This window comes from Panthera onca, chromosome B4, assembly GCF_046562875.1.
Source record: "Panthera onca isolate mPanOnc1 chromosome B4, mPanOnc1 haplotype 2, whole genome shotgun sequence".
Classification (NCBI taxonomy): Eukaryota; Metazoa; Chordata; class Mammalia; order Carnivora; family Felidae; genus Panthera; species Panthera onca.
This window is the reverse complement of record NC_138345.1, coordinates 133,009,507-133,021,045: the sequence shown is the minus strand read 5'-3', so window position 1 is coordinate 133,021,045 and position 11,539 is coordinate 133,009,507. Positions and strand designations below refer to the sequence as shown.

Sequence of the window (11,539 nt, the reverse complement as noted above, 5' to 3'; positions counted from 1 at the left end):
ACCACAGAAAAGCCTGTATGAAGCATCTGTCACCATGAGGTTTGTCTCCATTTCTACTCTGCACATGAGACAGTAATAGAATTTTCTAGGCATTTCTGTGTTCAAACTCAGAACTATTAACTAGAAGCATGCTACAGTTAACAATAACCAATTTACTGTTCTTGCCAAGGCTTGATGATGTTCAAGCCTTTCTAGTACAGCCTCAAAAAAAATTTTTAAGAGCTAAGTAGACATCTGTTAATAAGCTTTAAAAAAAGCGGGAGGTGATGTTTGGAGGTTCTTTGCTATCAGGTGATTTAGTATTCATCTATTAAAAACTCTCAAAACTTCTAGTAGAGCCCTTCAGCTAAAGATCCCTTATATCTACATATAGTTTTTAACAGAGTTCAAAATCCTCTAAAGAAACAATGATTTTAAAAAATCTAATAAAAAATGATAGAATGATATTGTTTGGTATCCCCTCCCCACCCCCAAGATCTTATACTGTAATCGAAGAGACGGTTCTCTCTCTGCCCCGCAGCGTTCTGCGAACATCAACAGGGGCAGCCAGGATTCAGAACAAGCCTCTGCACTAGCCCCACCTCCAATCATACCCTGGGCACACACTTGTGGTGACAGCTGGAACCATGGAGGCTCGAGTTTATCATGCGCTTGTCAGGAAAGGAAAAAAGGCCCCAAATGGGGATGACGTATGGCAGCCACATTAGCCTCTCCTGCCAACAGCACACACTGGACACTAAAACCCAGTTTCAGAAGAGAAGTGCTGGGACACATCTCGTGCAGGGAGCCTCTCCTATCTTGGGAGTGACCCCAAAAGCCTTTTGGGGACTCTATACCAGGCAGTACAAAAGAAGTGCTCGCTCTCTTTAAAGCTGCTAGGAAATCACTTCCCGACCCCGACTCCTCACCTGGTGCAGTCCCACCGTCACTCTGCAGCAGCGTTCCTGTCACTTGTGCGTTGTTGGAGTTTGCTCCGGGTGCCGTGGGGGGAGGAGGCCCTGCCCCGCCCCCGAGGAGCATGCAGGATGGTGGAGGGGGCTGCCCACGTTTTAGTAACACTTTGTGGTCCTGCTGGCAACGGAATCGCGGCGGCACCTCCCGAGGCATGTAGCGGGCGGCGCTTGGCGGTTGTCCGTTCGGCACTGCCACCCTTTTGGCATTGTTGCCACCATTGACTGGTGGCGATGGAGAGCTGCCAATTGGGCTGGCGGCCGTTGGTTGGCTTAAACTTGGTTTCGTCACTTCGGGCACTGAAAGAGAGAGAGTGGGGAACGGTCTTTGAAGTCCAATACATTTTTATGAAGATTGTTTTTCGGAAAGCTTACACGAGACCAATTCCAGTAATGGATCTTCCATCCTACTGTGGGTGGACGTGGTCTTTCTAGACTCCCCTGCATCTTCAGTTTACTGGAGATCAGGCAGAGGTGGGGAGTGCGGGTGACAAGGACTCAAAGACAGCAACACCACAGAACTCTAGTCCATTAACTAAGTGGGAGGGGGAAGCAGTCACCAGTCACTTCCCTAAATCCCTGGAAGGTTCCCTAGCAGGTTGAAGGGTACATATGGGCCCCAGGCCAAGTCCTCAGTGAAGGTTCAAGGCTCTCAGCCCAAATGCCCTTTATCCACATTCTTAAAGATTTACCTCTGAGAAACCTTTCCTGAAGTCCCTGGACTAAGTAGGCTAAGCACCTTCATTTGCGCTCTTGGAACACACTGCCCGTCTTTCTTTACCACGAATTCACCATACTCTATTGAAACTCGCATTTACAAGCTCCTTGCTCTCACCAGGGTAACGACCCATCTTTCATCTTATTTTTTAGGTCCTGGCACCGAGTAGACCCCCACAGGAAACCTCAGCCCTGGAGAATCACAAAATCAACTTGGTTTGGGTTTCTACAGCTACCTAAACGCAACCACTCTTGCTTGGTACTTTGCAAATTCTGTGCAAATAGAAATGTTATAAGGTTTGGTTTTGTGGGGTTTTTTTTGCTTTTGTCAAAAAAAAAAAAAAAAAAAAAAAAAAAAAAAAAAAAGCCTTAAGGGTACCTTGCATATTTACTCCAACTCTTATCTAAAACAAAAATGTCACAATGTAGGCATGTTTCCCATTTACTTTAAAGAATTTAATGTTTTGCCTTACTTTTAAAAAGGGCAAATAGGAAGTATGGGAATGTGCAGGACGACTGTATGAAGATACAATCTGCAGGACACTCTGCAGAAGTTGAGGGCTTTGCCATCAGCCCTCCATAGAATGTTCTTCTGGATCTCGATGTCCCTTGCTTCATCCTACCAAAAGACTGTCACCCTTTCCAAGAAAATCTGCCTGGCAAACAGAGGCTGGCAATATTACAGAAACAATCGTTGAGCCTGACAGTTCAGATGATTCTGAGGTCAAGTTCCCTGACATCCAGAGTAATGTTTGGGCCAACTCCGGGGAGGTACTGCCCTGACCACTGCAATGGTGCTGGGCCAGCATGTTGCTCGTTGAACTGGCTCCTTTATGAAGAGACAGGCATCATCAGAAATCAGGGTACCCAATCTACCTCCACTGGATGTTGGGGAGTACTGGGTATAACCAAGAAAGAAGAGTAACAGCCTGAAGTAACTTCAAGGCAACCCCTGGTCTAATTTTAGCCAATCATGAGGCAGTATCGGGCCTTCCAGTAAGGAAGGGAGGTCAGAGGATCCACAACCTGATGAGCAGAATAAACCTATTTCTTAAGAAAATAAATTGGTCACTATATGATATTATCAATATAGTAGGTTCTGTATGACCTTACAGCAGCTGATGGGTAAAAATAACTGATAAATGAGCGCAGATGAGTTATCCAATGATTCATTTTCTCTCTGTGCTTGCAAGATTGCATAGCAGATGGCATTCCCAGTCCCCTTTCCTCTTATTATGAGAAGAAATGAGACGTCGGCAAAGGCTGCGAGGGATCTTCCCAAATGGCTTTTAGGATAGAAGGAGCTATGCTTCCACGAGGCCGCCCTTCCATAAAAGCACTAGAATCTCCACTCTACATTAACCACGTCTGTTACATACCTGGACTCATTCCCTGAAACAGAGCAAGACATAGTAAGGGCAGTCAACAGCATGGAGGTCTGAACACCCAGTTTGACTAACGTTACAATATTCACAGCATAATCAAAGAAACTTGGTGGGTATCATATATTGTGCAAGATTCCCTGCAAAAGTGCCTCAGAGCATTTTCCCACCACATCAGGGATAGAAGGGATCATAAATAATAAACCCTTTTTAAAAAATAAAATCAGACTACCTCTCAACCACTTTCCTTCCAATATCGTGCTAGTCTAGGAGACCAGTCATTCAAAACTCCAGGACCCAGTCAGAAAATGTCTGAGTTATATGTTAGGAGAAAACTGTGTTTCAGAACTGTTTTTTACATATTTTTTGAGAGTGTGAGCAGGGGAGGGGCAGAGGATCTGAGGAGGGTAGTGAGCCCGATGGGGGCTTGAACTCACCAACCACAAGATCATGATCTGAGCCAAAGTCAGGTGCTCAATGGACTGAGCCACCCACGTGCCCCAGAACTTGAATGAATTCTTACTCAATTGCTTTCTTACACCTTTCTGTGATTTCAAGAATTTGAAGCATTTAAAGGCCAATCAGAACTCTAGACTGGAGAGCAATGCAGCTATTAGGCAGGAGGCCCAATCCAACCTGCTTCCCAAAGTCCAAACTTAGGACCTCCCAGAGTTAGTGTGTGCATTACAGCATGCTCCAGGATGTCAGATGCTAACAGAGGAGATGGAAATTATAATGGAGTGGGAATTACTTTTCAGTCCCTCTTGTTTTTCTTCAGAACCTTACTGATTTGTAGGTTGTAGTGCAAATTGGTTGAAAGATAAGCTGCTCAAAATAAGGGCATAATTTCTTATCTCCCAGAGAAAAGGTCAGTGGCTTAAACATGATCTCTGTAGCAAAGGGAAACAAAGACATTGTGAAAAATGCTGGGTATCTTATTTTCTAATTTCCATTCACTGACTTCCAAAAACCGTTTATTTGCTCTTATGACTGAATCTTTTTCCCTTTCCCTGTCGCCATTATTCTCATCTTACAGTCTGAACTTCTAAATTGCCTCTATTTCTGAAAAAACTTCAATAAAATGCTACTCTTTTCAGATAAAGGCATTAAGAAAAATCTGAAACAAGCAGGACCAATAAGAACTACTACCTTTAAATATCTTGATAGTACAAACACTAAAAAAAACCCTTCTAGGAATGTTTTTTTTTTTTCTTGTGATGAGAACTTTTTTGTTCTAGAAAGAGAGAGAACGCGTGCATACACGCACACACGCGCAAGCAGGGGAGAGGGGCGGGGGGGTGGGGTGGGGAGTGGAGAGAATCTCAAGCAGGCTCCATGCTGAAGCATGGAGCCCTGTGCAGGGCTGATCCCACGACCCTGGGATCGTTACCTGAGCTGAAATCAAAAGTCGAACACTCAACCAACAGAGCCACCCAGGCACCCCTAGAAATGTTTTATTAAAGGTAGCAGTTAAAACACATACAAGCCCTAGAAAAGACATTATTTTCAACTGAAAATTTCTTGGTAAATAATCATTAGTTACAATGCAACACAACAAGAATCTCAGACTGAGGACACACAGACCGTGGCTGCTGTGCACTGAGGGGTTCTCAGTCGTCTCTGAGCACTGCCTCCATTTCTTTACCTTGTACTCACTCCTCAGACTCCATGCACGTTGGCTTTTGCCCTGAACATCTCCCTGGGAACTCTTCTCATTCAACAACTAGTGATCTTCATTGTCAGTCTAACGGACACTTGTTGGACCTTCTCTTGACTTTTCTGCAACTTCGGACACTACTGGCCATATCCTCCCTCTGCTTTTGTGAGAGCTGCTGAGACCCACTCCAGCCAGCTCTTCAGCTCCTCCTTTCTCTCTTCCTTTGTGGGTTCTTACACTCTTGGTCAGGGCTCAGAAGACTTTTTCCGTAACGGGCCAGACAGTAAATATTTTAGGTTTTGCTGGCCATACAGTCTTGGTTGTGACGACTCTACTGTGAGTATAGGCAAAAGCAGCCACAGACCATGCGCAAACGACAGAGTGTGGCTGTGCTCCATACAACTGTACTAATCACACTAAAATATAAATTCCATACCACTCTCACTGTCACAAAATATCATTCTTTTATAATTTTCCTAACCATTGAAAAAACGTAAAAAAAATTCCTAGCTCATGGGCAATACAAAAACAGGAGGAGAGTCAGATTTGCTTGGAGGGTGATAGCTGGCCACCTCCTAATAAGAGTTGTAAGATGGCACCTGAATTTGGTTATGAGTTGTATCTTTTATTTTTTTAAGGTTTATTTTTGAGAGAGAGAGACAGAGTGCAAGCAGGGGAGGGGCAGAGAAAGGGAGACACAGAATCTGAAGCAGGCTCTAGGCTCCAAGCTGTCAGCAGAGCGCCTGACGCGGGGCTCGAACACACAAACTGTGATATCATGACCCGAGCGAAAGTTGGACGCTCAACCAACTGTGCCACCCAGGCGCCCCTAGTTGTGTCTTTTTAAAAAATCTGAACATGAAGGTGGGGCCTACACTCTTCCCACATTTAAGTTACTTGAGTACAAATTCCCCCACGCTCAGACTTTATCATGTCTGCCCAAGTGTTTCCCAAATCACTACCTCCAACTCAGATCGCTCTTTCACCCTTTTTCTCCTTACTCTCAAACTTGTTCCCCAGCTCTCCCCATTTATCTCCTAGTTCGAGAAACAGAGTCATCACCCAACCAGCTCCTCGCATCAGAAACCTAAAAGTCGTCATTATCTGATCATCATTACGCTGCACTGAACCGAAACATCTCTCCAATGCCTTCCTTCCTCCTATCACCACCGCTCCTAACCAGGTTCAAGCCCTCATTACCTCTCATCTGGACTATTCTGTGGCCATCTATCTGAACCACACGCCTTATACCTCACATTCATTCACTTTCAAGTGGCAGCCAGAAGCATCTCTGAACAAATGGCGCCCACCTCAGTGTTAAAGAATACAGAGGTGTTTCTGCAAGGTGTGAGGGATACTGCGAGTACTTTCGTTTGTAAATTATTTACTTGGAAGGAAAAACCCACCTCAGATCTTAATAAGTTAGAGTAGACTCAAGGTTATCCCAACCACCACCAGCCACTCCTAAATATGCCTTCTGGGGTAGACTCAGAAGACAGAGTCGTGGCCAATGTACCAGGTATGCCGATGGGAAGGTGCTGCCCCTCAGCTGTGCCCCAGTGGGGTAAAGGTCACGGAATTGCTGCTGCGGATGATAATACCTAAAAAATCTCAACTTCTATCGGGCTGGAGGCTTTTCCCTGTTGCTTTGACTCTCACCATCAGTACTTTCGGTAGCAGAATAGGTGTCACTGAACAAAACATCCGACAGACATTTACCAAGAGACTGCTAAGCGTCAGGCACCAGAGCCCTTCAAAGCTTTGAAGACCACTCCCTGAGCTTCCTCAGGTAGGAACACTTCCCCTGGGGGTAGACATTCCTACACGTTTAACCCTTGCAAACATGACACAGGTTCAAATTCATTGACCAATCTGGCCCAAACCGCACAGGCTCCACAGAAGTCGATCTCTTTCTTTCCACGGTGTGGTGCCCATTACAGAACTGCAGATCCCTTCCTAGATGCTGTACTCCTACTAATGCCACTTAAGGTCAGCTTAATTTTTATAAATCAGTCATTTCATACCGATAACTGCACCATTAAGCCAACCATGACCCTAACAGCTTTTTCACGAGGCAAAATTGCTATGTCCAGACCCCTCCAGTGTACAGCCTACCCTAATCTTACCTTCATCCCTGTTATACCTGGTCTGTTACATCAAGCAGCCTCTTGAGATCCTTTTTTAACTTTTTAATTTTTTAAATTATTTTTTAAACGTTTACTTATTTTGAGGCAGGGAATGTGTGCATGTGCACACACAAGTGGGGGAGGAGCAGAGAGAGAGAGAATCCCAAGCAGGCTCTGTGCTGTCAGTGCAGAGCCCAACGTGGGGCTCGATCTCATGAACCGTGAGATCATGACCTGAGCCAAAATCAAGAGTCAGACGCTTAACTGACTGAGCCACCCAGGCGCCCTGACTCTTGCAATTCGAACTCCAACATCCAACGAAGCCTCTACCTTAAGTGCTGTGTACTGTTTGCAGGCCAGTAGGTCCACATGTCTTCACAGAACCTCCACTTGAAATCCCACCCTATTCTCCAGAATTCTGTGTTTTTGTTTTTTTAAATACTGGAAGGTAAAGACAGAACGTATAAGGAATCTACTTTTTCTCTGAAATACGGACAAATCTGATCTCAGCCCTCTGTACAAACAGAGACTTGGCACCAACACAGCCGTTTTTCTTACAGGGTCTACTGGGGAAAGAGGGGCAGATGCAGAGTTACGGGGAGACTGCCTGAGGAAGGCGTCATCTTTGGGAAGAGGAAAAGGACCCAGAAACATCCGCTGAGGGAAGTGGAGAAGGGAATTTAGAGTGCAGACAGGCTCTTGGAACAAACATAAAGATGTGGTTGAAGTGGGGTAAAAAATCAGAAAGGTCAGGCCCAGTGCTAGGCCGTGTCTTCATATAACCTCCACTTGAAATCCTGTTCTAGTCTCTCCAAAATCTGCATTTTCCCTCTCCTTCTACTTACGGTCTAATATACTCCAGAGATCATTTTTATTTTTACTCTGTTTTCTCCGTGGTTCTACTGACTACATTCCTTAGGAGACCTGAAACAGGTGCTCATCTTTCTTTAGGATTATTCTACTTTATTTTTTTCATGGGGGTGTGGGTGGGGAGAGTATGGAAACTGTGAGGCTGTATTCGATTTTATGGTAGGTATGAGAAAGATCCTAACTGGAAAGAAAATTCAGTAGTAAGTAGAAAAGAAAGTTTGATTTTTAAGATTTTGGTAGAGTTCCGGAAGAGGAATGCATTTCTAAGAATAGACCTAGAGAAAAAAAAGCTGAGAAAGAATGCCTTAATGGATTTTCGATTTTCCAACAGAAACACCACGTACCATACAGGGCAACTTGCTTCCACAGCTTAGCTGGGGGACGTGGCTTCATGAACATTAAGAGTCGTGGCCAGGCCCAGGAACTAAACCCCCATGTTCCAACAACCACAGAGCCTGGAATTTCCAGGAAAATGCTAATTTTCTCATCTGTTGTCCCCATAAATCATCAAAAAGGCCTATTAATATAAATACTATGTGCCCAAATCCTTTCCTAGACAGTATGTTGGTTTAGAAAATATGGACACTATACCACTATCAAGAACTCTATTTTTATGGTAAAGTATAACTTGGATTTCAAACAAGTAACTTATAAACACACTTCCAAATAAAGCCCACTTCTGGGTTGGTACTGCCTGAAAATACAAGGGAAGAACACTGTTCTAAGTAATTAAGATAATCGTAACTAATAATGTTTATCGGTTTATTTTCTAAATCACTACAAGGTCCTAGACTACATTCTCCCTGAAAGTGCCTTTTGGTTAGAAATACATTAATGTCTAGACATCTGAGAATTTGTTTCCCAGAACTAAGTTTCCTTACAAACTAGCACGGTCTTTATTAGTTCTCCATCACTGTGTGACAGGCTTTGGCCTGGTGGTCCAATAATAGAAAATAAAACAATGAAGAAACCAATCATTAGAAGGCCTCCCATCACATCTTGGCTGATCCATCATCCTGACCTTGCTCTGAGTTATCACAGTCCTATGTGATTCCCTTCATCTGGGGTAGTGGTTTTCAACCTGGGACATGTCCTGGGGGCACCTGTAGAGCTTCTCAAAATACATCTGCCAGGGCTGTGGCCTGAGACCATGAAGATCTGGGAGGAGGTCCATGCTTGTGTACTTTGACGAGTCTATGCAAAAGATTTTAATAAGTACCCTAGTTGAGAACCACACATTTAAGTGGGCAAGGATAGGAGCTAGAACATTGGTCTCAATTCTACCATCCTGAAAGGGAACCGACCAAAAGCGTGGCCAGCACCAGACAAGACTGCATTAATCAAAATTAACATTAGAAAGAGAGATCTGAAAACACAGAGACCATTAGGTTGAGGATGATGTGAGGAACATCTATCTATCTGCTTCTGTTTATAATACATCAGTCACTATTTTGCAACAGAGTTAAAATGCATTATTTAAAAAAAAAAGCGTATTCCAGGCTCTAGCTCAGAAGACCATGTGACTATCCTAGACATAACACTCCCTTTTAGGCTCAATGCATGTCATGGATCAAGATGATTAAAAATCCTCTGCAGTGTGTATCTGTAAATTAGGGGCTAGTGTCTTACTTGAAAAGGTTCAGTTCAAAACCATGACCCATATACTTTCCAAACAAGGTATTAATCTTTTTTGCCTCCTAAAAAAATTAAGGCCAACCAGAAACACTACTACAAGTACTTTTAATTTATCATTACTGCTCTTCAGTGGCCGCAAACAACCAATTTAATTACTCTGCACCCACTCTCACTAATTGAGTGGATTGGAGGCTGAGTTGGCAAGAATGTAAAATCTAAACACAGAAGGTTCCAACAACTTCAAAAGGAAAAAAAAAAAAACAATCTTACCTTTGGTTTTTTGTTCCGTGACCTGAAAAATAAATGAACAGACATAAGTGAATGAGATTTATTTTCTAGTTTGATATTATAAGACTACTTTAATTCTGATAACTCAGGTAATTCAAGCTGTCAGACACACAGGCATAGTTCAAATCCAGAAAAAAAAAGACAAACAAAAAAACATACTCAGAGTCAGTTCGGGCATCCTTTTATAAAGACAACGGCCATATGTCCAGTTATAACTTACATGACCATAATTATGAAGGACACTAAAAATTAAAACCAGAAGCATTCCACTCTCATTAAATGATGAAGTATCTGTACCAGGAATGCTGTTTGTCATTTTGATGATCTGACTAGAAAGCAAATGGATGTAGCCTAGAAACGAAATTAGCCACAGAGACAAAAAGGTTACCCTAGGAGTATGGACTCAAACACTTGATCTCAAATCTAGAAAGCAAAAGTTCAAGGGCCCATCATCAGACGTACCAGAGGCCACGGCAGGAAGGCAGGATTTAAAACCAAGCCATGCCACTTCCTGGCTGTGTGATCTGTTTTCTATTTATCTGTTGAATGGAGATAATAATAGTATCTCCATACAAAGGGTTATTATAAGGATTAAACTGGATATCCTATGCCAATGCTCATAAATGTTTGTTATTTTTAATCAAAGTTCATGGAAAAAGTATGATATACAGCAATGGATGAAATATGTAAATTTTGGACAAATAAAGATTGCTTTGTTGAAAGTATTTCTTTACACAGTAACTAACACCTCTATGGAAGTGATTGACCTAAAAGATTGGATAGGCTGAATAGAAAAATGGGTTTTTAGAGAGTTTGGAAATGATGATTAGGAACCACACGGAAAACTGCTTCTGCTAGTAAGAGAGGAAAATAAAGGAGGGCACCTAATTATACATGCCCTATAATATTAAAACAAAACCACAAAAGGTCATGCGTAAGAAAAACATCCAAAAGGAAATGCGCCAGAATTCTAATAGGGCTTATAATTACCACCACCACCATCACCATCATCGTGATTGAGATCATGCATGATTTTGACTCCCTTTTCCCAAATGTTAATCTTTTAATGGTTCTCTGACTTTGTAATAGAAAAGAAGATGTTTGATTATTTGTGGTTGGTAGGCATGCCAAGTTACTCTTCTGGGTGCTCATGAAAACTTGTCCATCTTTGGAGGGTACGTCCTGTAGCTAACCAGCCCACTTCATAGTGGATTGCATCACACCATTGCCAGACTGAGTTAAATGATCTGGTTGTATGACCTCCTGGAGCATTCCTTACATTCTTGCGCTAAAAGCCAAGCTAATTCTACTGTAGTGAATTTGTAGTAGATAGCACCTTAAAATGTGTTTCCTTGTACTAATTATTACAGAGCTCAAGTCTACTGTGCAATTCTTCTAAAACTCCATTTAACCAAGAATGAACTGATTTGTCTCCACATACCAATTCCTTAACGCAGTTTAAATTTTATAACATTATAAATATTTCTTAGAATGCCATTTTGAAGATCAAGTTATACAGGAAGTCAATGCTTTCCCCAGCTGTAAGTGACAAACCCAAATAATGTCAAATGTGTCTTACAATGTGGTTTCTGTTAAAAGAGCTGTCCTCCAGACGGTGAAAGGCTGGATGATCAAAGCATGTGTTCTGCCAACACTAAACAATGATTCTTTTGCAGCGTCAGCTTAATGAATGTGAATGGAATCCTTCCTTGACACCTTTCTCATGAATGAAAATCAAACACAGTTTACTCAGTGATGGCTCTAGAAAGAGCAAACTGCTCATGAGAAAAGCTCAAGTTTAATGTCTGTGTGGAAATAATTTAACTTAAAATAAAAGTCAATTCTTCAAGACAATTACATTGCCAGCACTCATTCTTGACCATTGATTTATTAAACAAATATTTTTTTGAGTCA

At 42.5% G+C, this 11,539-nt stretch overlaps 1 protein-coding gene across 15 annotated transcripts in view; it reads right to left on the bottom strand.

The window, feature by feature from the left end:
• TNRC6B (trinucleotide repeat containing adaptor 6B) overlaps positions 1–11,539 on the bottom strand; it is a 249,515-nt gene that overhangs the window by 57,069 nt on the left and 180,907 nt on the right. For all 15 annotated transcript variants that reach the window (XM_081796270.1, XM_081796269.1, XM_060659480.3 and 12 more), the window contains 2 exons: positions 9,608–9,629; positions 909–1,250 (listed from right to left, as the gene is read on the bottom strand). In XM_081796270.1, the coding sequence (XP_081652396.1) occupies positions 909–1,250; positions 9,608–9,629 (364 nt within the window). The remainder of the gene's footprint in view (positions 1–908; positions 1,251–9,607; positions 9,630–11,539) is intronic.